The sequence below is a fragment of the Dipodomys merriami genome, unplaced genomic scaffold, assembly GCF_024711535.1.
Source record: "Dipodomys merriami isolate MVZ:Mamm:240054 unplaced genomic scaffold, mDipMer1.0.p SCAF_94, whole genome shotgun sequence".
In the NCBI taxonomy this organism is placed as follows: Eukaryota; Metazoa; Chordata; class Mammalia; order Rodentia; family Heteromyidae; genus Dipodomys; species Dipodomys merriami.
In genome coordinates this window covers 4,972,517-4,996,778 of record NW_027206557.1, presented here as the reverse complement: position 1 = coordinate 4,996,778, position 24,262 = coordinate 4,972,517, and the positions used below count along the sequence as shown (strand labels likewise).

Below are 24,262 nucleotides of genomic sequence, written 5' to 3'. Positions count from 1 at the left end.
TAACAGTCTCACGGATTTTCTTGCCGGGGTTGGTTCTGAACCAGGATCACCAGATCTAAGCCTCTTGACTGGTAGGATTACAGTCATCGGCGCCTGGGCTGGTGCTGTCCTTTATCCAAGGCATTGCAGAATTTTTTTTTTTTTAATCGCCGAGTGCCAACAACGACCACGAGGAGTACCTCGCAAACTGATAACCCTAAGCCAGGAAAAAGTGAAGTGACAAACCTTTTACGTCTCAAGGCCACGTGTGAAAGGAGGGGCTGCTTTCTGATTGGTGCCGCTAGGAACGCTGTCATTCCAATCAACGCAGTAGAGGAAGGGATAAGCTCTGGCAAGGCGGAGCTACCGACCTGTCCATCAAAGAGCCAGAGTAGTTGCACCTACCACGCCGCAGTACCTGGGATGGGTGGTACTGCGTTGGGTAGGGGCGGGGCATAGGAGCAGGAGCCAATCCAAGGGAGGCCCAGAGGGAGGGGGGGGCTGTCCACAGAAGGGGGCGGGACCCGAGGAGCGGAAGCCAATCTAAAGGGCAGTGCTAGGGGAGGGGGCGGGGAATTAGTGACGGAAGCCAATCCACAGGGCGGTGCGCGGGAAGAGGGCGGGGCTTCACGAGAAGGGGGGCGGGCCCCCGCGCCCGACCCAAACATACCGGCCCCGGCGCACTCGGTTGTGCCGCCGCTCCCGGCCTTCCGGTTCGAGGCCCCCCCCCCATCGCCCCTCCTCCGCGCAACTGAGCTCGGCGACGGTTGCCGGGAAGCGCGCGCTGCCCCTCCGAGTCCTCTTTCTCCGTTTCTAACAGCCGGTGGCTCGGGGAGGAGGGAAGGCGGCCCCGGCGGAGTCCGGGCGGGCGCCTCCCACTCACCCGCGAGCCACCGAGGGAGCCTGAGGATGGCGGCGGTGGCAGCGACCGCCCGGGAGGAGGCGGTGCCGAGGCCCGGGGCGCCCAGCGCGGCGGTGGCGGCGGCAGAGAGCGGCAGCGGCCCGTCGCGGCGCCCCAGAACCGGAACGAGCGGCCGCCGCGCCGCCACCTGAGGCGACCGCCACCAGAGCGGCCTCCGCGTACGGGCAAGCGGCGCCCGCAGCCCGGCCTCCTTCCTGCGTCCCGTCCTGTCCGGTCGCCCGGAGCCCGCGGCCTCCCGGAGCCCGCCAGGCCGCCTCCCGCCACCGGCGCGAGCCGGGCGCCCACCGCTCTCGGACGCCGGCGGCCTGGACGTGCGGGGCCCCTGTGGGCCGGCCGCGGCGCCCCGGCCCTGCCCTCCTCTCCCTCCCTCGTCTCGCGGCGCCCGGGGCGCGGTGCGCGGGCCCGGCCCGGGGCTGGGCGGACATGGGCGCGAAGCAGAGCGGCCCGGCAGCCGCCAACAGCCGCACCCGCGCCTACTCGGGCTCGGATCTTCCTTCCAGCAGTGGTGGAGGAGCTGACGGGGCCGCCGGCGGCGCCGGCGGGGCTCGGGCCGGGGCCGCGGGCAGGTTTCCGGCCCCAGAGTCGGGCGCGCACCCCTCAGGCGCTTCGGGCGGCGCGGCGGCGGCGGCCCCGCGGAGTCGCTCCCTCGGCGGGGCAGCGGGTAGCGGGGCTGCGGGAGCCCGCGCCGCGCACTCCTCGGTGAGCATCCCCGGCGGCGGCGGCGGCCCCTACGGTTCGCAGGACTCGGTGCACAGCAGCCCGGAGGACCGGCCGCCGGGTGGGGGCCCCGGCGGGCCGCGCCTGGTGATCGGCTCCCTCCCAGCGCACCTCTCACCGCACATGTTTGGAGGTACGGCCCCTCCCCGCACGTGGCCCCTGGCGCCCGTTTATTTCTACCCGTCTTTGGCCGGCGGAACCCGGCCCGAGCGGGGCGCGTGTCCCCCCGCGCTGCCGCCCAGCGCCCCACGGCAGGCGCTCGGTCCGGGCGGACATGGAGCCCGCGTGGGGTCTCAGCCGCCGTGGGAGCCGGGAGACAAGGGCTCGTTAAGGTGCTTTGTCAGGGACTGGGCGGCGAGCTGCTGTAGAGGACAGGACAGGAGTTAAAGGGACTCCGGTGGACCCTGAACACTTCATTTTAACACGTAGCTGTAGCTGAAAAGTGTTAGCCAGCATGCTCACCTCCCCGAGTCCACTCTTGGAGGGTGTGTTAAAATGTTTTAGCCCCGGTGAGCTGCTTTATATAATAGTTATGTCACTCCTGCTTACTTTGGACCACTCCTCTGCTTACAAGGTGAAGTGAGTGACCTGGTTCTTTTGAAGAGCAGTGTTGACGGAAGTAACGAAAAGTGGAATTTTTTTTTTTTAGTAAGAAATGATGTGTTTTTAGGTAGAAATAAGGAAAATGACCTCGACCTCAGTGTCTCAAGGTGTATGAAACCATCTTTCTCTGAGAAATAGACTTATGGAGGATGAACATTCCACCGTTTCATTGTGTATATGGTTAGCAGATAACACTCGCAACCGAGCACAGAAAGAGAAAAACATCCTTCCATTTTAACGGCCCTTTTTTTTCATGTATTTATAAATTTAAGGACTTTGAGTAAGTTGGCAAAGTGGAGTATTCAAAATGGAATTTTATTCTGATGTTCTATCTTAGTTCATACTGGTGTAAGTTTGTTGCATTTAGTTTTTCTCATCTTTTTAATGCTGTTTTGCACATTCTGTAGGGGAAGCACATCAGCTTTAGCTGCCTTATTTTAATGGCTTGTTTTATAGTAATCTTTGCTATATAAATAAAAATATGGACGTTTCCTAAAATTGAGTATCTTTTAAAAATCTGCTTTTGAGGAAAAATCTAGGATACCTTTTCTGTGATTTGATCACAACACAGTTGAAGATGCTGTGAAATGATTGCCAAAGAACATTTAAGATTTGGTGCAAGAATAAGTGGTTTTTAAAATACTATCTAAAAAGTTTTCCTTTATCAGTTATGATCATGAGAAGTAGGACTATGTAGAAGTTGCTAGAGGGGATAGAAAAAAGCTTTGCTAAATTAACAGTTAATGTTTATTACTTTTTTAATATTTGTATTATTACAAAAGTGATGTACAGCAAGGTTATAATTATATAAGTCAGGCAAAAAGTGCATTTCTTTTTAGACAATGTCACCCCTTCCCTTGCACTCCCACCCACAAGTAGTATTTTCAACATGATGTCCAGTGAGTACCACTGCTGCATTTACTATTATTATTTTTGTTTTTATAAAGGTGGTGTACAGAGAGGTCATAGTACTATTTTGGGGGGGGGGCGGTCAAGGGGCCTGAACTTTGGGCCTGGGCGCTGTCCCTCAGCTCTTCAGCTCAAGGCTAGTGCTCTACCACTTGAGCCACAGTGCCACTTCCAGCTTTTTTCTTTTTGCTTATGTGGTGCTGAGGAATTGAACCTATGGCCTCAGGCACTCAAGGCAAGCGCTCTACCACTGATCCACCTTCCCAGCCCCAATACTATTTTTTTTTTTTTTTGGGTCCAGTTGTGGGGCCTGAACTCTGAGCCTGGGCGCTGTCCCTCAACTCTTCAGCTCAAGGCTAGCGCTCTACCACTTGAGCCACAGCGCCCCTTCCAGCTTTTTTTTGCTTATGTGGGGCTGAGGCATCGAACCCAGGGCCTCATGCATGCAAGGCAAGCGCTCTACCACTGAGCCACTTTCCCAGCCCCCTATATTTTTTTTTAAGGGCTGGTAATTCTCTTCCACAAGAGTCAGTATATTTGTATGGCTTTATTTTGTTAAAAGCAAATACACCCTGTCTAAACTAGAGGCAAACAGTTGACATTCATATTATTCATATAGTAAGTGAGCAAGTGATAGTTGCTGGAACATGTCTCTGTAGAGAATAGAGCATTGCTGTCTTAAGTTCATATGTGCCACGAAATTTAGTTTTTCCTCTGTTGTATTTAGAATAAATCCAGTTTTGTCTTAAGAAAACATTCACTGATTTATGTAAGAAACTTTCATTAACAAAGACTGGACAAAGATGAGAACAATTACCTGTTCTTCCCTGAGGGAATTAGAGTAAAGTGACGTGACTTCAAATCCTTGTTGAGACAGAGACATGGAATAGAACTGAGTAAAAACTTACCTCTTAGTAACATTGTCTTAATGAGATTTGACTTTTTATTTCGGTGGATGGATTTTTCAAGAATACAGTAAATGTTAATCATCATTTTGAGACTTAGGGAGCTAGATGATGGATCTTATTTTAAAAGTTAGATTTAATTATACTTCACTTCAGCCTCATTTTTATTATGTATTGCAATATTAATGCATTTATTTAGTTGTACAAATAAGCACATGTAATGGTCTAAATCTGAAATTTGAGAAAATGAGTATTTCTGAATTGGTGGGACATTCCTAAGGTGATTTTACAAAACCGTTATTACTGTTTCCTAGTAAGAAAGTGTTCTTTGTAGGCTGTCATGTAGGTTGTAGAAAATGAAGACCTACACAGTACTACTTTTTTGTTTTTTTGTTTTTGGTCCATCTTGGGGCTTGGGCTTTCAGGGCCTGAGATCTTTCACTCAATGCTAGTTCTTTACCACTTTGAGCTACAGCTCCACTTGTAGCAGTTAATTGAAGATAAGATTCTCATGGCCTTTCATGTCCTGGCTGGCTTTGAACCATGATCCTCAGATCTCAGCCTCTTTAGGATTACATCAGCACCCGGCCTGTATACAGTCTTGTAGAGAATTGGAAGAGAGATGCCTAATTGAGATATTTCAGTTTGAACAGATTTTCTGGGCATCAGAATATGATTAGAATTTTAATAGGCATTTTAGATGAAGTAGGTCTTCATGGTTTTGTTACTCTTTCCAGACTAGAGGGTTAAATACTGTTAACTGAACAGAAGCCTTGTTGTGATTACTGCTAATACTATTCATCAGCTTTGTTTAAAAACTTATCTTTATTTTTATTAGCATACAGTAGTCTTCCCAGAGGGTTTCTTGCAACATTTCCACACATGTATAGACTCCCAAACAACCTCACCTTCTCTGTCATTGTCCCTTATCTCTTGCTCCCTTCTTAAAAAAGTATTTCAGCAGGTAAAACTGATATTTAAAGGTATAGTTTAGTATTTAAGTCTTAATGTGATATCTTAGAATTTGCTTAGCTTTGTGTTTATTTTCTTCCACTGTTAATGTTTATAAAAGTAATGGATGGGGGTAGCAGAATCCTTCATGATACAGCAAGGATGAGGTAAATTAAACTATAAAAGTATGCCAATTTTAATTACAGCAAGGATGAGGTAAATTAAACTATAAAAGTATGCCAATTTTAATGGAGATTATTTCTAGAAAAACTGTGTGGACTTGTGTAATAAATCTGGTAGTCTGGTAGTCAAAGTGTAAAGTGAATTATTTTAAGATAGCCTATAGTAATACGCTGCTTTTGGCTCCACATTGTTTTGAGCTTGCTTAGGTGATTTGTCCATGAGATTTCAGTAGTTGAATTGTAATTCAGGTGCTTCTTGTAACTAATTATAACCTATGTGTTTCTAGGAAAACTTATTCTATCAATTTTAAGCACAGATGTGAGGTTTTCTGGCTTAGATGATCTCAATCATTACTGATTTGTGTTTAGTCATTACTTTTTCTATCAAGTGCCAAAACATGGGGTATTATAATTTGCTCTACTCCCAGATGCTTTTTATTTGATTGGAGGATTTGAGGAGGAGTTCAGTGGCAGAAGAGATTTACATCATTGTTTAAATATTCCTAAGCACTATTACTTAATTGAACTGTAAGGCTTTTAATTTTGCACGTACTTAACTAGTTTTGCATTTATATATTTAGAAGTTGAAGAAAACATAACCCTTTGTGTGAACAAAGGGTTCTGAAATATTTTTAGCTCTATACTGCTCATTAACAAATGGCTAGAAATTTAATTTGCTTAAAGGAGCACACATTTGTTTGATCTTGGGGTCAAGAGGATGGGAAACAGCATAGATAGGTTCTTTGTGAAACTATAAGGTGTTAGACAGGGTTACTGCATCATTCTCTAGAGACTCATTCAGCTGGGGAAGAATCTGCCTCCAAACTCTCAGGTTGTTTGGAAGAATTATTTCCTTGTGATGTGGTGCTTAGGTTAATAACAGCTTTTAAGCCAGCAAAAGCAAGACTAGCAACATGGACCTAAGCCCGTGTTATGTGATTGTTAAACCCAGCACTTTGCCTATTCTGTATTTCATTTGTTAGAAACACTTCAGATCTAGCTCACACTCAAGGGAGAGAATATTGGCAAGATTAAAATATTAGTTCACCCTGAAGTTTAGTTAGTAAATAATTGTAATTTAAACAAAATGCTTAATGAAAACAAGCAGGCAACAGTGACTCACACCTGTAATCTTACTTATTGGGAGGCTAATGGAGGCTAGGGTCTAAATCACAGTTCAGAGCCTGCCTAGGCAGAAAAGTCTGAGAAATTATTACCTCCCGATAACTACCAAAAAGACAAAAGTGGAGGTGTGGCTCAAGTGGTTAGCTACAGTTTTGAGCAGAAAAGCTCAGAGACAGCACCCAGGCCTTGAGTTCAAACCCCAGTACTAGCATGCTCATATACTATTTAGTGAAATATTTCCACTGTTAGGCTGTTTCATGGAGGAAATGACATTTGAACTATGTTGAAATGTTTAGAATTTTTAGAAGGATAGGTAGAACACCCTTCAGAAAACTCCACAAAAGCCTAGGATCTTGATATTGTATACTACAAAGTTAAATATGTCTAGGTTGTTGGGTACATGGGGAAGTGATGTGCACTTAGAAAACTGGGTCAGAGTTTTATGCAGCTGTGTTTTAAAGCAGGGTGCTGATCAGGCCAGGAGGCACCATAGAATTCATAGCTGTATCTGGATGAGAACCTTTTTTAGTGCCCAGCCTTTCAGCTCTATACAACTCTAACCAGGATTAAGGGATATTTTTTTGGAGAGGGGGTGGGTGAGGAGGGGCTTGAAATTAGGGTCTGGGCATTTTCCCTTAGCTCTTTTGCTCAAGGCTGTCACTTGAGCCTTAGTTCCATTTCTAACTTTTTGGAGACTCATGGACTTTGTTGTGTGGGTTAACTTTGAACCTCAATGCTCCTATCTCAGCCTTCTGAGTTGCTAAGATTATAGGTGTGAGTCACCAGTGCCCACTTTGGGAAATCTGACTGGTCAAAGCTTTTTTTCTTTTCTTTCCCCCATGGGTATTACGTTTCCTACAGATGCTTATAACAAGTCACCGTAAGTGTAGTGGCTTTAGATCACATGACCATAGTGCTAGAGGTAAAAAGCTTACAGTGGACTGACTCCCTGAACTAAAATGAAGGCGTTGTTAGGCTGCTTCTGGAGATTTCAGGAAAGAGCCTGTTTACTTACCCTGCCTGATTCTAGAGGCTACCTGAATTTCTTGGCTTATGGCCGTATTCAGTCTTCATGATAGCAACATTGGTTCAAGTGTTTTTTTCACACTGCCATTGGCTTTAACTCCTCTGCCAGACTTTCCTACATTTTAAGGACCCTTGTGATTGCATTAGGTTTATGCAGATAATCTAGGATAATCTATTTTAAGAGCAACTGATTAAGCAAACTAATTCCATCTTCCACCTTAATTACCCTTTCTTTTGTAACATAAAATGGTTCCAAGAATTAGCACATAGGGATATTTGGGAGGCCATTCTGCCTGCCATAGTATAACTTTTGAATATCTACCCCTTCACCAGTCATTGTGCAGAGACACTGTACACGAATTTGTGAGCACTAAATTAAGGATAATCCAACATGTTTAACTGTAGCCTCAAGAATAATACCTCTTAGACCAATTCAGCTAAAATTCCACATGCAATTTTGACTTTGTCATTTTAAATTTGATTAGTAGAAGTTTTGAATGATATTGAATATTTTAGGTAGTAGCTACTGCAACAGCACAGTAGTTGATTTATTTGTAAATTGTAAATCCTCAGAGAAAGAACAGAGTTCAGGGAACTTTATTTTTAGGGCCAGTGTTTCTAAGTATGGGAGAAAGTTCCACTTGCCCAAAGAATGTAGAAACATAGTTGAACAAAGATAAAGATTTATGAATTTTGGACTTAATTCTTTAAAAATTGGGTAATCAATGGGTAGTTACACAGTTTTCTTTCTGTAGTATGCCTTTTGTTTTCATGTAGAAGCTTAGGAAATATAAATGAGTTAAAGATACCGGGTTTTGTGTACAACCTAATTGTGATCTGAAAAACAGCTGGGCTGTTTCAGCTGGGCTGAAACTTAAAACTAGAAAAAAGAGAGCCTTAATGGCTGGCTGTGATAGGAGATGACAGACTGTACCAACTGTGTGAATTCCACAGAGATGGTTGAGCAGGGGAAGGTGCTGCGCTGGTCTCCTGGTCTTCATTTGAGGAAGGCCTGATTTTAAAAATATCTGTGGGGAAGAGAATACTTACTTGAAAACTTGAAAAAAGTATAATGATTCAAAGTCCTCAAAATAATCTGGGACATGGTTAGCTACACTCACTTTTTATGTACTAAGTATATTTAGAAGAGGGACTGATAGGGGCTGGGAAGGTGGCTCAGTGGTAGAGTGCTTGCCTCGCATACATGAGGCCCTGGGTTCGATTCCTCTAGCACCACATAAGCAGAAAAAGCCGGGAGTGGTGCTATGGCTCAAGTGGTAGAGCGCTAGCCTTGAACGGAAGAGCTGAGGGACAGCGCCCAGGCCCAGAGTTCAAGCCCCATAACCTACCAAAAAAAAAAAAAAAAAAAAAAAAAAGAAGAAGGACTGATAGATAGTAAGAGCAATTCTACTTTAAAGTCAATCAGACTAGCTTTATGACCTTTCATTTTACGTATGTTGGGGCTTCAGTGTCCTGGGTGAATTATAATAAAGCTTTTTTCAAAAAAAAATCCATGTCTTGGATTTAAATATACATAAATTGTAGGCAATAATACACCCCCCAAAAGGTAATTACATGTAGGATACAGACTGAAGTGTGGCTCATGAGATAGAATGCACTTATGACAAGTGCAAAGCCCTGAGTTCAAAACCTCACTTCTAGCTGGCATGGTGGCTAATGCCTATAATCTCAGCTAAGCAGGAGGTAAAGATGAGAAGAATCATGGTTCAAGGCCAGCTCTGGCAAAACAGCTAACGAGAACCTATTTTATCCAGTAATAGAGACATATAGTTATGTACACATGTCATCCCAGCTCCCTGGGAGGCTTTTAAATAGGAGGGTTGTGATCCATAGCAAACCCTGGGCAAAAATGGAGATCCTATCAGAAAAATGCCTAAGAAAAAGACCAAGGCATAGTGCAAGTATTAGCCCATTAAAAAAAAAAAATGCTGGCACTAGTGATTTATGCCTGTAATCCTAGCTACTTAGGAAGCTGAGATGCTCGAAGTCAGCCCAGGCAGAAAAGTATGTGAGCATCATCAACAATAAACTACCAAAAAGCCAGAAGTGGTGCTGTGGCTCACATAGTAAGAGTACAACTTTTAGTTTAAAAAAAAAAAAAAAAAAAGGAAGAAATGGCACTGTGGCTCAAGTGGTAGAGCTCTAGCCTTGAGCTGAAGAGCTGAGGGACAGCGCCCAGGACCAGAGTTCAGGCCCCAAGACCAGACCCCTCCCCCCCCCCCCAAAAAAAAAACAAAAGGACCGTGTGCAGGCCCTGAGTTCAAACCTCAGTATTGGCACCCACATGCACATAAAACCCTAACCAAACAAAAATATATGAAAGTAACAATCTAGAGAAGTATGTCCTCTTGTAAAAAGTCAGAAGGAAACTGGTAGAAGGCATGCTACTACTTGTTCTTAGAAGAAAGTAGTTTCACTTCCCCCACACCCTCAGAAGAGTAATAAACTAGTTCTGTCACCTTCATTCCTTGGTGTTCGTTCAGAAAGCAGTTTTTATCCTTTAAGTCAGGTGTGCTCTAGAGGAATTTGAGAGGTCTGACAAGTTTTCTCCATTAAAAAAAAAGTCTGTTCAAGACCAAATGGTCTACCATCCCACCAAGTATATTTATTCTTTAGCTATGTGTTCGCTTACTTAAAAAAAATTCTGTGTAGCAAAGGCTGGGAAAAAAATATTCCTAACTCTGCATATGAATGTGGAATAGAGGACTGTGACAAGCAAACATAGTACAGAGCCTAGCTATTCTTTTATGAGTTTAGCTCACTTAAAATTGAGCATGAGGAGACATGAATGTTGCTATCTGGCTTATGCTTTGTTGCTTTGTCCAATCAGTGCTGCAATTGGTTAAGTGTGCTTTTTGGTATTGGAATGTAAAGATGAAGAAAACGGCTAACGACCCTTGAACAGGTGTACTGTAATGCATAGAGCATTGAAAAGAAATAATTTCAGGACTGAGAAGTGTGACTCAAATAGTAAAAGCCCTGCCTCTCATGCTTGAGCCTTTGAGTTCAAACCCAGTACTAGCAAAACAAAACAAAAAGAAACAAAAAATGGTATGTGTTTAATTTTGTTTCCAAATCCTGTGTATGTATATTCACAAAGACAAGAAGATAACACTACTAATGCTTCCAGGCCTCAGATTTTTCTTTTTCTTTTTAATTTTTTAATTGTTATTATAAAGGTGATATACAGAGGGGTTACAGTTACATAAGTCAGTACATTTTCTTTTGGATGATGCCACCTCTTCCTTGCTCTCCCAGTTCAGGCCTTAAATTTATAGTCAGCTCTTAACTGAGCCCAGCTCTGTTCATTAAAACTATCAAGCTCCAAGGAACAAAAATCTATCTGGGATATCACTGCAAGTTTATGTTGTAGTCTGTTGGTCTCATTAGAGTCCCCTGGAAGGAAGCTTTCTGTAGCCAAGCAGATTTATAACTTATTATAAGTCTTGTCATTTGGTAACTCATTTTAATCCAGTATTTCCCAAATTAATTGTACAGTCACTTGATTCCTCCTTCCCTTCTTCCCTCCTCCTCTCCCTCTCTTGCTCTCTCATTCTACTTTGGTATTTCACTGCTCTCAAACATAGAAAAATTACCTTAGTTGTATGAAATGGTTTTAATTCAAAATGTCAGTTTATGAGTACAATGCATCTTGATCAAGGTCATTGCTCTACCTTTAATTGTCATGACTGTCAGAGCTGGGCCCCTTCTAGTGTGTCTTGTCAGTAAATTTGGAGTAGAATCCGAGAATTTGCATTTCTAACAAGTTGCTGTTATTTCTCCAACTCCTACTCTTCCTTATGTGACTCAGGTTTTATTTGGCTTGAGGCGTAAGCTTTTAGAACTTTCCTTAAACACTCTAAGTGTTTTCCCCCCAAAGAAGCTATCTTAAAAGTAGGAAAGGCAAGTGTGGTGGTACAGGTCTATAAGTAACCCCAGCACTTGGGAAGCTGAGTTCAACATCAGCCAGGGCTACATAGCAAGATCCTGATTCAAGGACAAAAGTAGGAAATAATTGCATTGCTCAGAAAAAGCCTAGATTGGGGGTGAGGTGTCATTAACCAAATTACCATTGGTAGCATTATTTCCTTCTGACACATTTTTCTTCTGTTCCTGTGAGCTTCAGTTGAGTCAACTGTAGGTGGAAATGGTAACATATTTCTCTTCTAAAAGGCTGTAATAAGGATGAAATGATAACCATATGTACAGTACAGGGCCTGTACATTCCAAGTACTCACTACTTTACTAATCAAGATCAAATGAATAAAATGGTGTTACCTTCATTTGAAAGCTGGTTGGAAATACAGAATCTCAAATCATAACTCACACTCAGGGAAATAGCCTGCATTTCAGATATGCTCTGTGATTTGTGTGCACATTACTTGTGAAGAGCACAGATGTGGCACACAAGTTACAGAAGTTACTCAGGAATGGTGCAGTGCATGGCTTGCTGTGAATCAGTTTATAATCTGATTTACCCGGGACTGTGTCTGCATTGATGTTACATATTCTACAGCCCCCAAAATACTTTGGCAGTATTTTAATCTTGGTGCTTGCTAACCACAAAATAATTTATGTTATTGTAAAATCTTGAGGTAGCCCATAAATGAAAATTGCCTGAAAATCTATTCCCTAGGAAAAATACTATTGACATCTGGTGACCCTTCAGCATATTTCTTTGCACACATAATGCATAATTGCATTTTGATTTTTTTATTCATCTGCTGGATAAACTTGATCCTTTGTGCAGTATGTACATGGATATAATAGCATTCAAATATGTAGTTTTTATATAGAAATAGGATTTGTCATCCTCTTATTTTTCTCACTTAAAATATTGTGAGAAATTCCTTAAGTAGAATACTTACAATTCCTCCTCTATTCCCCCCCGCCCCCCCAAGTCCTGGGGCTTGAATTCTGGATCTGGGTCTGGGCCCTGTCCCTGAACTTTTGTGCTCAAGGCTAGCACTCTACCACTTGAGTTCTACTTCCAACTTTTTTTTTTTTTGTCGGCCGTGGGGCTTGAACTCTGGGCCTGGCGCTGTCCCTCAGCTCTTCAGCTCAAGGCGAGCGCTCTACCACTTGAGCTACAGCGCCACTTCCGGTTTTCTGGTGGTTTATTGGAGATAGGAGTCTCACGGTCTCTCCTGCCCGGGCTGGCTTTGAACCGCGATCCTCAGATCTCAGCCTCCTGAGTAGCTAGGATTACAGGCGTGAGCCACCAGCGCCCGGCACTTTTTTTTTTGGTAGTTTTTAGTGGAGATAAGAGTTTTCATGGAAGTCCTGCCTGGGCTGGTTTTGAATTGTGACCCTCAGATCTCAGTCTACTGAATAGCTAGGATTACATGTGTGAACCACAGATGTCTGGCTTTGTAATTCTTTTTAATGGCTACATGATATTTCATAGTAAAGGTATTGAACAACTTATCAATTATAATTGATTATCAATATTGGCTACCACAAACAAAATTCCTTGTTCATACACTGTTATCTGTATAGGATAAATTTCCAACAGGGGCATTCTGGGTTGAGTAATTGTTTTTTGTGCCATTACTGAGGCTGGAATTCAGGACCTTGTGCTTTTACTTGGCTTTTTCAATCAGTGCTGGTGCTCTTCACTTGAACCTGTATCTTTTGTATTTTTATTTATTTATTTTTAGTAGTTCATGATTCTCTGTATAATTTGCATTTTTCTTCTAAGTTATGTATGTTCCAGGTATCTTAACTGGGTTGTGGTTTTTTTTTGCTTACAAGGAATAGGCACAAAGGTAGTGAAATTGTGTAGAAAACATTTATTACACTTTGCAGCATTAATTAAGTTGTTTGCCATATTTGTATTATTCCCCCCCCCCTTTTTTCCGAGATATTTTAATCAAAGCAAGTCTCAAGTATGTCATTTCCAGTGGACACTTATGTACCTGGTCCTTTATTCAACATACTTTTCACTTTTTCTATTCTTTAAATGTTTCCCTTCTATTCTTTAAAGGTTTACTCTTCAAATAACTACAGTGACAGCATTTGTTATTATTGTTAAGACTTTAATCCTCCTGGAGTTGATTTTTGTGTATGGAATATCTTTGTATATGATTTTTGTAATAGGTATAGGATTCAGCTTGGTTTTTTTTCCATGTCGATAGCCACTTATCCCAACACCATTTATGAACTTCTGATCTGCAGTGCTGTCCTAATTGTAAAATGTTTTCCCAGAAGACTTAGCTATTTGTATCAGTACATTAGTGGTTCTGGCACAGTGTAGTCCCAGAGATTAGCAGCATCAACATCTCCTGGCAGCTTGTTATACAGATTATTGAACACAACCTGGACTTACTGAAATCTTAGTGTCAGAGAGGGGGCAGTATCAGTCTATCCTTTAATAGATCCTCGCATGATTCTGGAAGCTGCCCAAGTATGGAAGCTTTATCAGCTTGGTGGTTTTAAAACTACCCAAGAAACCCATTTGTCCAATCTTTCTTTGATTTGTTGTGTTTCTGGGTCTCTTAAGAAAATTTCAGCCTCTGCCAAGGAGACCTAGGCTTTCTCCTATTCCATCCTGTAATGTTTTCAGAGTGTCTGCTTTGTCTCAGAGGTTTTCGATCCATTTGGAGTTGATTCTGGTGCAGGGTGATATATAACTTGTAGTTTTCTACAAGTGATTAACCAATTTTGCCAGCACCATTTACTGAAGAGGGTGTCTTTCTTCCATTCTATTTTTTTTTTAGCTCCCTTATGGAAGATTAGATGGTTATAGGTCTGTGGGTTCATTTCTGGGTTTTCAGTTCTATTCCATTGGTCCTGAGGTCTGTTCTTGTGCCAATACCAAGCTGTTTTGATTACTATGGCTTTTTAGTAGAGTTTGAAATTTGGTTGATATTCCTCCAGCACTGTTTTTTCTGTTAAGGATAGTTTTTGCTATTCGGGGTCTTTTATTGTTCCATATAAATTTTTGGATTGCCTCTTCTATTTTCTTTAAGAATGAGGTTGGAATATTGATAGGTATGGCATTGAATTTGTAGATAGACTTGTGAAGTATTGCCATTTTCACGTTGTTGATCCTTCCAATCCACAGCATGGGAACTTTTTCCACTTTCTAAGTTCTGTTTTGATTTCCTTTTTCAGGTTTTTAAACTTTTCTTCATAGAGGTCCTTCACTTCTTTGGTTAAGTTAATTCCTAGGTATTTTATTTTTTGTGGTGCTATTATGAATGGAGTTGCTTTCCTGATTTCAGCCACACTCTTCTAATTGTTGGCATACAGAAAAACCATTGATTTTCTATTTTGGGGGGGAGTCCAGTTGTGGGGCCTGAACTCTGGGCCTAGGCGCTGTTCCTCAGCTCTTCAGCTCAAGGCTAGCGCTCTACCACTTGAGCCACAGCGCCACTTCAGGCTTTCTTCTTTTTGCTTATGTGGTGCTGGGGAATCGAACCCATGGCCTCAGGCATGCAGGGCAAGCACTCTACCACTGAGCCACCTTTCCAGCCCAAGCCATTGATTTTTTTTTAAATTTTTTTATTGTAAAGATACTATACAGAGGGTTACAGTTACATGAGTGAGGTAATGAGTACACTTCCTCTTGAACATTGTTACCCCCTCCATTGTTTTCTCCCTACCATCCCCTCCTTCCCTCCCTTCCCCGAGGTTCTTTTTTTTTTTTTTTTTTTTTTTTGTGTGATTAAGTGATTACATAATTCCGGAAATTCACAGTATTGTGGAATAATGATGCTCATTTAAAGTCACAAGTTCATTCTAACTTTCCTGGAGCAAATTGTCTATCACAGTCTGTAATATATAATGGTGCTCACATGTTATATACCATATATGTGATCAGCAGCATGGGGATATTTGGTAGTGGTTCAACCAGATGAGTGGGAGTTCTTTGTTTCTTAAGTCCTGTTAGTTTTGTCATATCACCTAACAGTTTGGATTTAGCATCCACTTATCAGGGAGACCATGTACCGTTTGTCTCTTCATTCTTGCAAGCCATTGATTTTTGAGGGTTAAAGTTATACCCTGCTACTTTGCCAAAGTTTTGATTCAGCTTGAGTAATTTGTGAGTGGAATCCGTGGGATTCTAAGAAAGGTTGGACAAGTGGGATTGCATGAAATTTCAGAGCTTCTGCATGGCAAAGGACATAGCTAGCAACATCAATAGAAAGCCCACGGATTGGGAGAAAATCTTCACTAGACATACAGTGGACGAGGGTCTCATATCTAAAATATACCTGGAACTCAAAAAATTAAATCCCCAACAACAAATCCTCAAAGAAACAACTGCTCAATAAATAAGTGGTCTAAAGAGTTAAAGAGAAACTTCTCTGAAGAGGAAAGAAGGATGGCCAACAAACACATGAAGAAATGCTCAACTTCCCTAGCCATAAAAGAAATGCAAATTAAAACATTGAGATACCACCTCACCCCAGTTAGAATGGCTATAATCAAGAACTCTAATAACAGATGCTGGAGGGGATGTGGACAGAGGGAACCTTACTGCATTGTTGGTGGGAGTGTAACTTTGGAAAGTAGTATGGAGGTTCCTTAAAAGACTCCACATAGATGGGGCTGGGAATGTGGCTCAGTGGTAGAGGGCTTGCCTTGCATGCATGAAGCCCTGGGTTTGATTCCTCAGCACCACATAAGCAAAAAGAAAAAAGCCTCAAGTGGTGCTGTGGCTCAAGTGGTAGAGCGCTAGCCTTGAGCTGAAGAGCTGAGGGACAGTGCCCAGGCCCAGAGTTCAGGCCCCACGACCAGAAACCCCCCCCCCCCAAAAAAAAAAAAAGACTCCACATAGAGCTCCCGTATGACCCAGCAATCCCACTTTTGGGCATTTACCCAAATGATCACAAACAAGACCATACTAAAGCTACCAGCACAACTATGTTTATTGCAACATTATTTACCATAGCTAAGATATGGAATCAACCCAGATGCCCCTCAGTAGATGAATGGATCAAGAAAATGTGGTATATATATATACAATGGAATTCCATGCCTCCATCAGAAAGAATGACATTGCCTCTTTGTAAAATGGAAAGACTTGGAAAAAATTATATTAAGTGAAGTAAGCCAGGCCCAAAGAAACAGGACTCATGGTTTCCCTTATTTGGAATAACTAGTATATGTTTGAGACGAGCAGAAACGGTCAGATAAGTTGATGCTAAGGGGAAATGAACCCCAAGATAAGGATTCAGATTTTTTTTTATTTCTTGCTATTGTTTCTAACATATTTATAAGATAATTTCTTTGTTGCTTTTTATGTCCCTCCCCCACAGTATAACCCCTGTTTTCACTGAATTTGATGTTGGTATAATTTGTGGAGGGGAAGGGAAAAAACCAGTTGTTTAAATAGGGATACAGGTGGACCCATTGCAACAATGAGATGTACAAGACGTTATGACAAAAAACGAACTTTTCAATTTTGGAGGGGGAGGCGAAGGTGGGGGGTGGGAAGGGGAAACAAAGGAGGAGGCAACAATGCTTGATAAGAAATGTACTCATTTCCTTGCCCATGTAATTGTAACCCCTCTGTACGGTATGTTCACAATTGAAAAAAAAAAAAACTACCGAAGGAATTATGAACTTGAGAATACAAAGGCCACAGATACTCTGACTGGTAGTTCCAAATTCTCCTGGTGATTTTCCCTACCAAGTGTCAACCTTGAACAAATTTTCCTTGAATTTGCCTGGATGGTTGTGGTAGTTGTAAGAAAGGGGCGTTCTTTCAGGCTGGGAAGGTGGCTCAGTGGTAGAGCGCTTGCCTTGCATGCCTGAGGCCCTGGGTTCAATTCCTCAGCACCCCATAAGCAAAAAGAAAAAAGCCGGAAGTGGCGCTGTGGCTCAAGTGGTAGAGCGCTAGCCTTGAGCTGAAGAGCTGAGGGACAGCGCCCAGGCCCAGAGTTCAGGCCCCACAACCGGACCCAAAAAAAAAAGGGGGGGGCGTTCTTTCTAGTTTACTTTGAAGGTTGCAACCCTTTGAGAGCATCCTACTGAAGGCAAAAGCTTTCTACTAAAATTCATTTCATCTGTGTAGGTTTCTAGTCTTCTCTTTCCAGTCTAAGAATTCATAATTTCTTGTCACTTCATTAATGTTTTTAAGACTTTTTTGGGGGGAGAACGGGTGTGCCAGTTTTGGAGCTTGAACACAGGATATGGGTAATGTTCCTGAGCCTGTCTGTGCTCAAGGCTGGTGCTCTAACACTTGAGCCACAGCACCATTTCTGGCTTTTTCTGAGTAGTTTATTGGAGGTAAGAGTCTCATGGGCTTTTCTGCCCAGGCTGGCTTTGTACCCTGATCCTCAGAACTCAACCTTCTGAGTAGCTAGAATTACAGGCATGAGCCATTGGCACCCAGATATGATTTGTTTTTTAATCTTGAATTTTGAATTGTTTCTATTTAGCAGGTAATTCAAGCACCTATTTCACTATATCCTTTTTTTTTTTTTTTTTTTGGTCGGTTGTGGGGCTTGAACTCTGGGCCTAGGCGCTGTCCCTCAGCTCTTCAGCTCAAGGCGAGCGCTCTACCACTTGACCTACAGCGCCACTTCACTATATCCTTAGAACAGCTTTCTTTATTATTAAATTCAATACTTTTGCCAGATTTTCTTCCAGGGAAATGCAAACTAAAGTATAATAGCACTTTATGGTTGTTAGGTTAGCAGAAAAATAGTGACATATCCCAAATAATACACTTATAATAGTACTGGTGTAAATGTAAACTATAGAAAACCTTAAAAAGATGTATGTCAGGCAGAAAAACTCATTTTGAGAGAATAGGCAGAAGGAAGTATATTTGCATCAAATTTACTGGTCATTGCTTTTATTTTCCTGAGAGAAATAAGAAAAAATATGAATGGATGCTACCAGCTTTATTATTATTAAGTTGGGCCTTGTTTGAACAGCAAGAGTGGAAGGACTTTTAATCTTAGATGAAATTAAGACATCAGAGTGAGGAAAACATGACTTACAAATGCCGTAAAAATAGAAAAAATGATAAATGAGAAAGGATGAGGTTCAGGTACTGGTAGTGTGCTAGGACAGCTCTGCTTGGAATTGATAGAATTTTCAGACTTTAGTAAGCCAGCTGTTAACAGCTATCATTAAAATTATAAGCCGGGCACCAGTGGCTCACACCTGTAATCCTAACTACTCAGGAGCCTGAGTTCTTAGAATCACAGTTCTCCAGTAAACTACTCAGAAAAAGTGAGAAGTGGTGCTGTGGCTCAAGTGGTAGAGCACTAGCCTTGAGCACAAACAGGCTCAGGAACAGTGTTGAGGCCCTGGACTGGCCTACCCCTTACTCCCCCCCCCAAAAAAAAAAAAAAAAACCCACACACACCCTCCCAAAGCGTTGGTTCATGCCTACAATCTTAGCAACTCAGGAGGCAAAGACCTGGAAGATTGAGGGTTGAAGCCAGTCCCAGCAGAAAAGTCTAAGAAACTCCATCTCCAAAATAAGTAAGAAGCTGGGCTGGAGTTGTGGCTCAAGTGCTGAGCACAAAGCAGTGAGTTCAAATCCCTGTATGGGGGCGGGGGGCAGAGGGAGTTGTATTTAAAACAAAAACCAAAAGTTCTAAGTACTCAAAACTTACATCCTAGTCACTTGTACTTATAGGTTGAGCATCTTTTTTTTTTTTAATGCTTGGGACTAGTGTGTTTTGGAAATTTAGATATTCTAGGATGTACACACACACAATGGGACTAGTGTGTTTTGGAAATTTAGATATTCTAGGATGTACACACACACACACACACACACACAACACACACACATACACACACACACACACACACACACACACACAGTGGTACCGTACAGATAGAGGAGAGAAACCTAGCCTAAACACATAATTCATTTATGTTCCACTTTTTATTTATCTGTTTATTTTTTATTTTTTTAATTTATTTTTTGTCAGTCGTGGAGTCAGGCCTGGGCGCTGTCCCTGAGCTATTCAGCTTAAAGCTAGCACTCTACCACTTGAGCCACAGCACTACTCCTGGCTTTTTCTGCTTATGTGGTACTGAAGAATCAAAACTAGGGCCTCATACGTGCAAGGCAAGCACTCTACCACTGAGCCACCTTCCCAGCCCTGTTTGTTTATTTTTGAAGTAGGATCTTCCTGTTGTAACCCCATCTGATTTGGAATTCTCAGTCCTTCTGCTTCAGTCTCCTATTGAGATTATAGTCATGTGACACCATTACTGACTCAAGGTTATTTTATTTTGGTATCTTTTAATGTATCCACATTTTGTGATATGTCATGAAGTATGGGATTTTTCACCTATTGCATCATGGCAGCACTTAAAGTGATAATAATACCAACCTCTCACAGTAGTTTTGAAAATTAGATGAAATAATACAGCATTTGGCAAAATGTTAGTTTATAGTAAAGCTTTTCAAATGTAAATAAAAGTCCTTATTATCAAAATAGTATGTTCTATCTACAGATTGACTAGTCTTTCTGCCTCCCCTCCCTTCCTCATTTCCCTCCCTCTTTCTCCTTCCTTCTTTTCCAGTATAAAGGTTAGGTGTCAGGTATATCAGCAAATAATAAAGCCAGCTCACTTAAATATTAAACAGCTATTTTTTAGCTGCAAGGATGCTATATGTAGACAAGATTTTCTGAAAATAGTGGATAGCTCAAATGCTATAGAATTTAGTTATAAAATTTTACAAATTTGTAGATTCTTGGACCCTCTAACTTAGTGGAACCTGTTATATTTACAATTACAGGCCTTCCCTTCCTTGCCTTCCCAAGTCTGCTTTTGGAATACCTGTTAAATAGCTCTATATTGACATGAATAAAGGAGAAATAAAGCAAAAAGAAGCATTCAGAAACTGTTTATACTGCTAGAAAGTTGGCTGCTTAGCTTTACATTTTCAGTTTGCTGTTTTATTCTGGGCCTCTCTAGATTTGATATTGAGTTGTCACTTTTTGTACTTAGTATTGATTGGGTTTTCTTTTTTTTTTAATTTTCTACTCTGCTACCTCTTCTGGAGCCAGTAATTTAATGGTAAGTATTTATATGAGTTACAAAGTTTTTGATCTAGTGAGAATTTTTTTAGTCTCTCCTATTTTGATGAAAACTTTGTAGACTCTGTTGTTCCCAGGTTTTCATTGTTGCCTTGTATATATAGACTGATAAAAGTTTAGTTCTGGGGTCCTCCTGTCCTTGCATGCTTTGTCACATGAGGGATCCATTATTTGTGTGTTTCTTAATGCTCTTTTATTTTTGGGGGGTGGGGTCTGCTCGTGGGGCCTGAACTCTGGGCCTGGCACTGTCCCTCAGCTCTTCAGCTCAAGGCTAGCGCTCTACCACTTGAGCCACAGTGCCACTTCCAGCTTTTTTCTTTTTGCTTATGTGGTGCTGAGGAATCGAACCCAGGGCCTCAGGCCTGCAAGGCAAGTGCTCTACCAGTGAGCCACCTTCCCAGCTATTTGTTTGTTTCATAGTGATACTTTTCTTGGATCTTCCCGCCCCTACCCCCCATCCCCTTTTTTTTTTGTTGGTCATGGGGCTTGAACTCTTGGCCTGGGCAGTGTCCCTCAGCTCTTAAGCTCAAGGCTAGTGCACTACCACTTGAGCCACAGTGCCACTTTTGGTTTTCTAGTCTAGTTTTTTTGGAGAAGAGTCTCATGAATGTACCTGCCTGGACTGGCTTTGAACCATGATCCTCAGATCTCAGCCTCCTGAGTAGGATTACAGGTGTGAGCCACCAGCACCTGGCTCCTTTTCCTTTTTTTTCTAGGGGAGTAAGGTGAAGATAGAGAGGTTGGAGTGGAAAGGAGAATTTTTTTTTTCACACCTTTGGTACTTTTTTCTGTAGCATCTGGACTTTTTTTTTTTTTTTTTTTTTTACAAATATTTCCATCCAGATTTCTGGACAATGTTCTGTATCCCTTGCAAGTATAATTGCTAATATCTTTGAGCAGAATTATTGATTGAGCCCAAAGTTCAGTAAATGCTGCTCCTTAAACCATTGTCTATTAATTCTTAAGTTTTCTATCAACTTTTGTGTTCCATTACATCTTGTTTCAAATTTCAAGATACTGGAAGCTTTAAAGGTTTTGTTGTTGTTGTTGTTGATGTTTTGCTTTTAAGCATTTAAAATGATAAAATTCATTTTCTGGATTTATCATTACACTGTTTCCCTCAAACTTTGTTTCCATTTATTGAGATTTGCATTTACAACCAAGCCTAATATATTCTTTAAACTTAGGTTATGAAATATAGTTGAAAAGAAATAGATGAAGAAAATGGGACTAGATTTAGTGGTAAAACTTAACTAGTGGCCAGGTGTCTCATGCCTGGAAACCTAGCTAGTCAGAAGGCTAAGATGTGCGGATTGGGGTTCAGAGCCAGCCAGGGTAAGAAAACCCGTGAGATACTCTGCAATTAAACACACACACACACACACATGGAAGTGGCACACACACATGGAAGTGGCACACACACACCACACACACACACACACACACACACAGACACACACAGACACACACAGACACACACACACACACACACACACACACACACACACACGGAAGTGGAGCTGTAGCTAAAGAAACTTAGAGACAGTGCTTAGGCCCAGAGTTTCAGAGCCAACCAGGGAAAGAAAACCCGTGAGATACTCTGCAATTACACATACACATGGAAGTGGCACACACACACGGAAGTCACACACACACACGGAAGTCACACACACACACACACACACACACACGGAAGTGGAGCTGTAGCTAAAGAAACTTAGAGACAGTGCCTAGGCCCAGAGTTTTAAGTTTCAGGACCAGCACACAAAGAAACTTTAAATAGTGAACACTGGGAAAACACTTTGACAGAATTCTACCAATCAAATATAATGTCATTAAGACTTTTTTAGTTACATGTATGTAACTAAGCTTATAAAACAAGAAAATAGTTGCAAAGTGAATAGCTGTGTAACTATCTTCTGTGGGTGGAAATAGAACATTGTCTGCACCCCAGAAAACCTCCCCCGTCTTTATGATTATGAAACTATCTTCTTAGAGTCTTAACCTTTTTTTTTTTTTTTTGGTCAGTTGTGGGGCTTAAACTCAGGCCTGGGTGTTGACCTTGAGCTTTAATGTTCAAGGCTGGTGCTCTACCACTTTGGACCACAGTTCCAGTTTTCAGGTGGTTAATTGGAGATAGAAGTCTCACAGGCTTTCTCGCTTTGGTTGGCTTCAAACCTCAATCCTCAGATCTCAGCCTCCTGAGTCACTAGGATTATAGGCATGAGCCACCATTGCCTGGCAGTCTTTATGATAGTTATTTCTTTGCTTTTTAGAATTGTTTTTATATGCAATTAAACTAGCATGTTCAGTTTTGCTTCTTTACTATGAATGGGATTATACTCTTGTGTGTGTGTGTGCACGCACACATGCATGTACCAGTACTAGGATTGAATTTAAGGCCCTGTACATTGTGCATTAGCTTTTTTTACTCTAGGCGCTCCCTCTACCACTTAAGCCACAACCTCTACTTCTGTCTTTTTTTTGCTGGTTACTCGGAAATTGGAACTTTCTTGCCTGAGCTAGCATTTTGAACTGTGATCCTTAGATCTCAGCCTCCTGAGTAGCTACTATTACAGACTTGAGCTACCACCACTTGGCTGAAATTATACTCTTCATTATGGGTCTCTTTATTATGCTGCTCCCAAAATTATGTTTGCAAGATTTATTGAATGTATAACTGCTATATACTGCAACTGTCCTTACTCCTGTCAAGCCGGGTAAGGCCCACAAAATTGTTTAGTACATGATGAGACAGACACCTATGTATACTTCTTGTTGGCTGCCTGTGGTCCATCTGCTTGGATTGCTAATTTTATACGGCCTTTAGATAATGTTATAAATATCCAATGGCTCTTAGCAGTAAAAAAGTTTCCCATCTTTGGTTTAAGAGCCTCGAATTATTCCCTTTGAGTCCACCAGAATTCACCAGAGTCCAAATTCACTGCTGCTGAGTGGATTTTTTTTTTTTTTTTGGAGGGGAGGTCCGGTCGTGGGGCTGAACTCTGGGCCTGAGCGCTGTCCCTCAGCTCTTCAGCTCAAGGCTAGCACTCTACTACTTGAGCCACAGCACCACTTCTGGCTTTTTTTTTTTTTTTTTTGTTTGGGTCCGGTCATGGGGCCTGAACTCTGGGCCTGAGTGCTGTCCCTCAGCTCTTCAGCTGAAGGCTAGCGCTCTACCACTTGAGCCACAGCACCACTTCCGGCTTTTTTTTTTTTTTGCTTATGTGGTGCTGAGGAATTGAACCCAGGGCCTTGGGCATGCAAGGCAAGCGCTCTACCACTGAGCCAACTCCCCAGCCCTGGCTTTTTTCTTTTTGCTTATGTGGTGCTGAGGAATCGAACCCAGGGCCTCAGGCATGCAAGGCAAGTGCTCTACCACTGAGCCACCTTCCCAGCCCTGGATTTTTTTTCTTTGTTTTTGGCCAGTCCTGGGACTTGAGGAATCGAACCCAGGGCTGCATGCATGCCAGGCAAGCACTCTTTCCATTAAGCCAGGTTCCCGGCCCCATAAATGAATATTTTTTGGCATGTATCCTGGTATACATGTGTACAAATTTCTTTAGGATAGAATTACTCAAAGTGTGGCTTTCAATCAACATTTATGTTGTTTTTCTTTGAGAACTTGTTAAAAATGCAAATGCATATGTCTCTTGCTAAGAATGGAAATTCAGGCCTCGGCACCAGTGGCTTAACGCCTGTAATTCTAGCTATTCAGGAGGCTGAGATCTGAGGATCAGGATTCAAAGCCAGCCAGGGCAGGAAAGTTCATGAGACTCTTATCTCCAATTAACCACTAGAAAACCGAAGTGGTGCTGTAGCTCAAGTGGTAGAGTACTAGTCTTGAGCTTAAGAGCTGAGGAACAGCGCCCAGGCTCAGAGTTCAAACTCTACGAC

At 42.2% G+C, this 24,262-nt stretch overlaps 1 protein-coding gene across 3 annotated transcripts in view; it reads left to right on the top strand.

The window, feature by feature from the left end:
• The first annotated feature begins 672 nt into the window (after positions 1–672).
• Positions 673–24,262, top strand: part of Znrf2 (zinc and ring finger 2) — an 86,586-nt gene continuing 62,996 nt past the window's right edge. For 2 of the 3 annotated variants that reach the window (XM_070014232.1, XM_070014233.1), the window contains exon 1: positions 673–1,751. In XM_070014232.1, coding sequence (XP_069870333.1) covers positions 1,325–1,751 — 427 coding nt within the window. In that variant the 5' untranslated portion in view covers positions 673–1,324. The remainder of the gene's footprint in view (positions 1,752–24,262) is intronic. The other variant, XM_070014231.1, reaches the window with a different exon arrangement.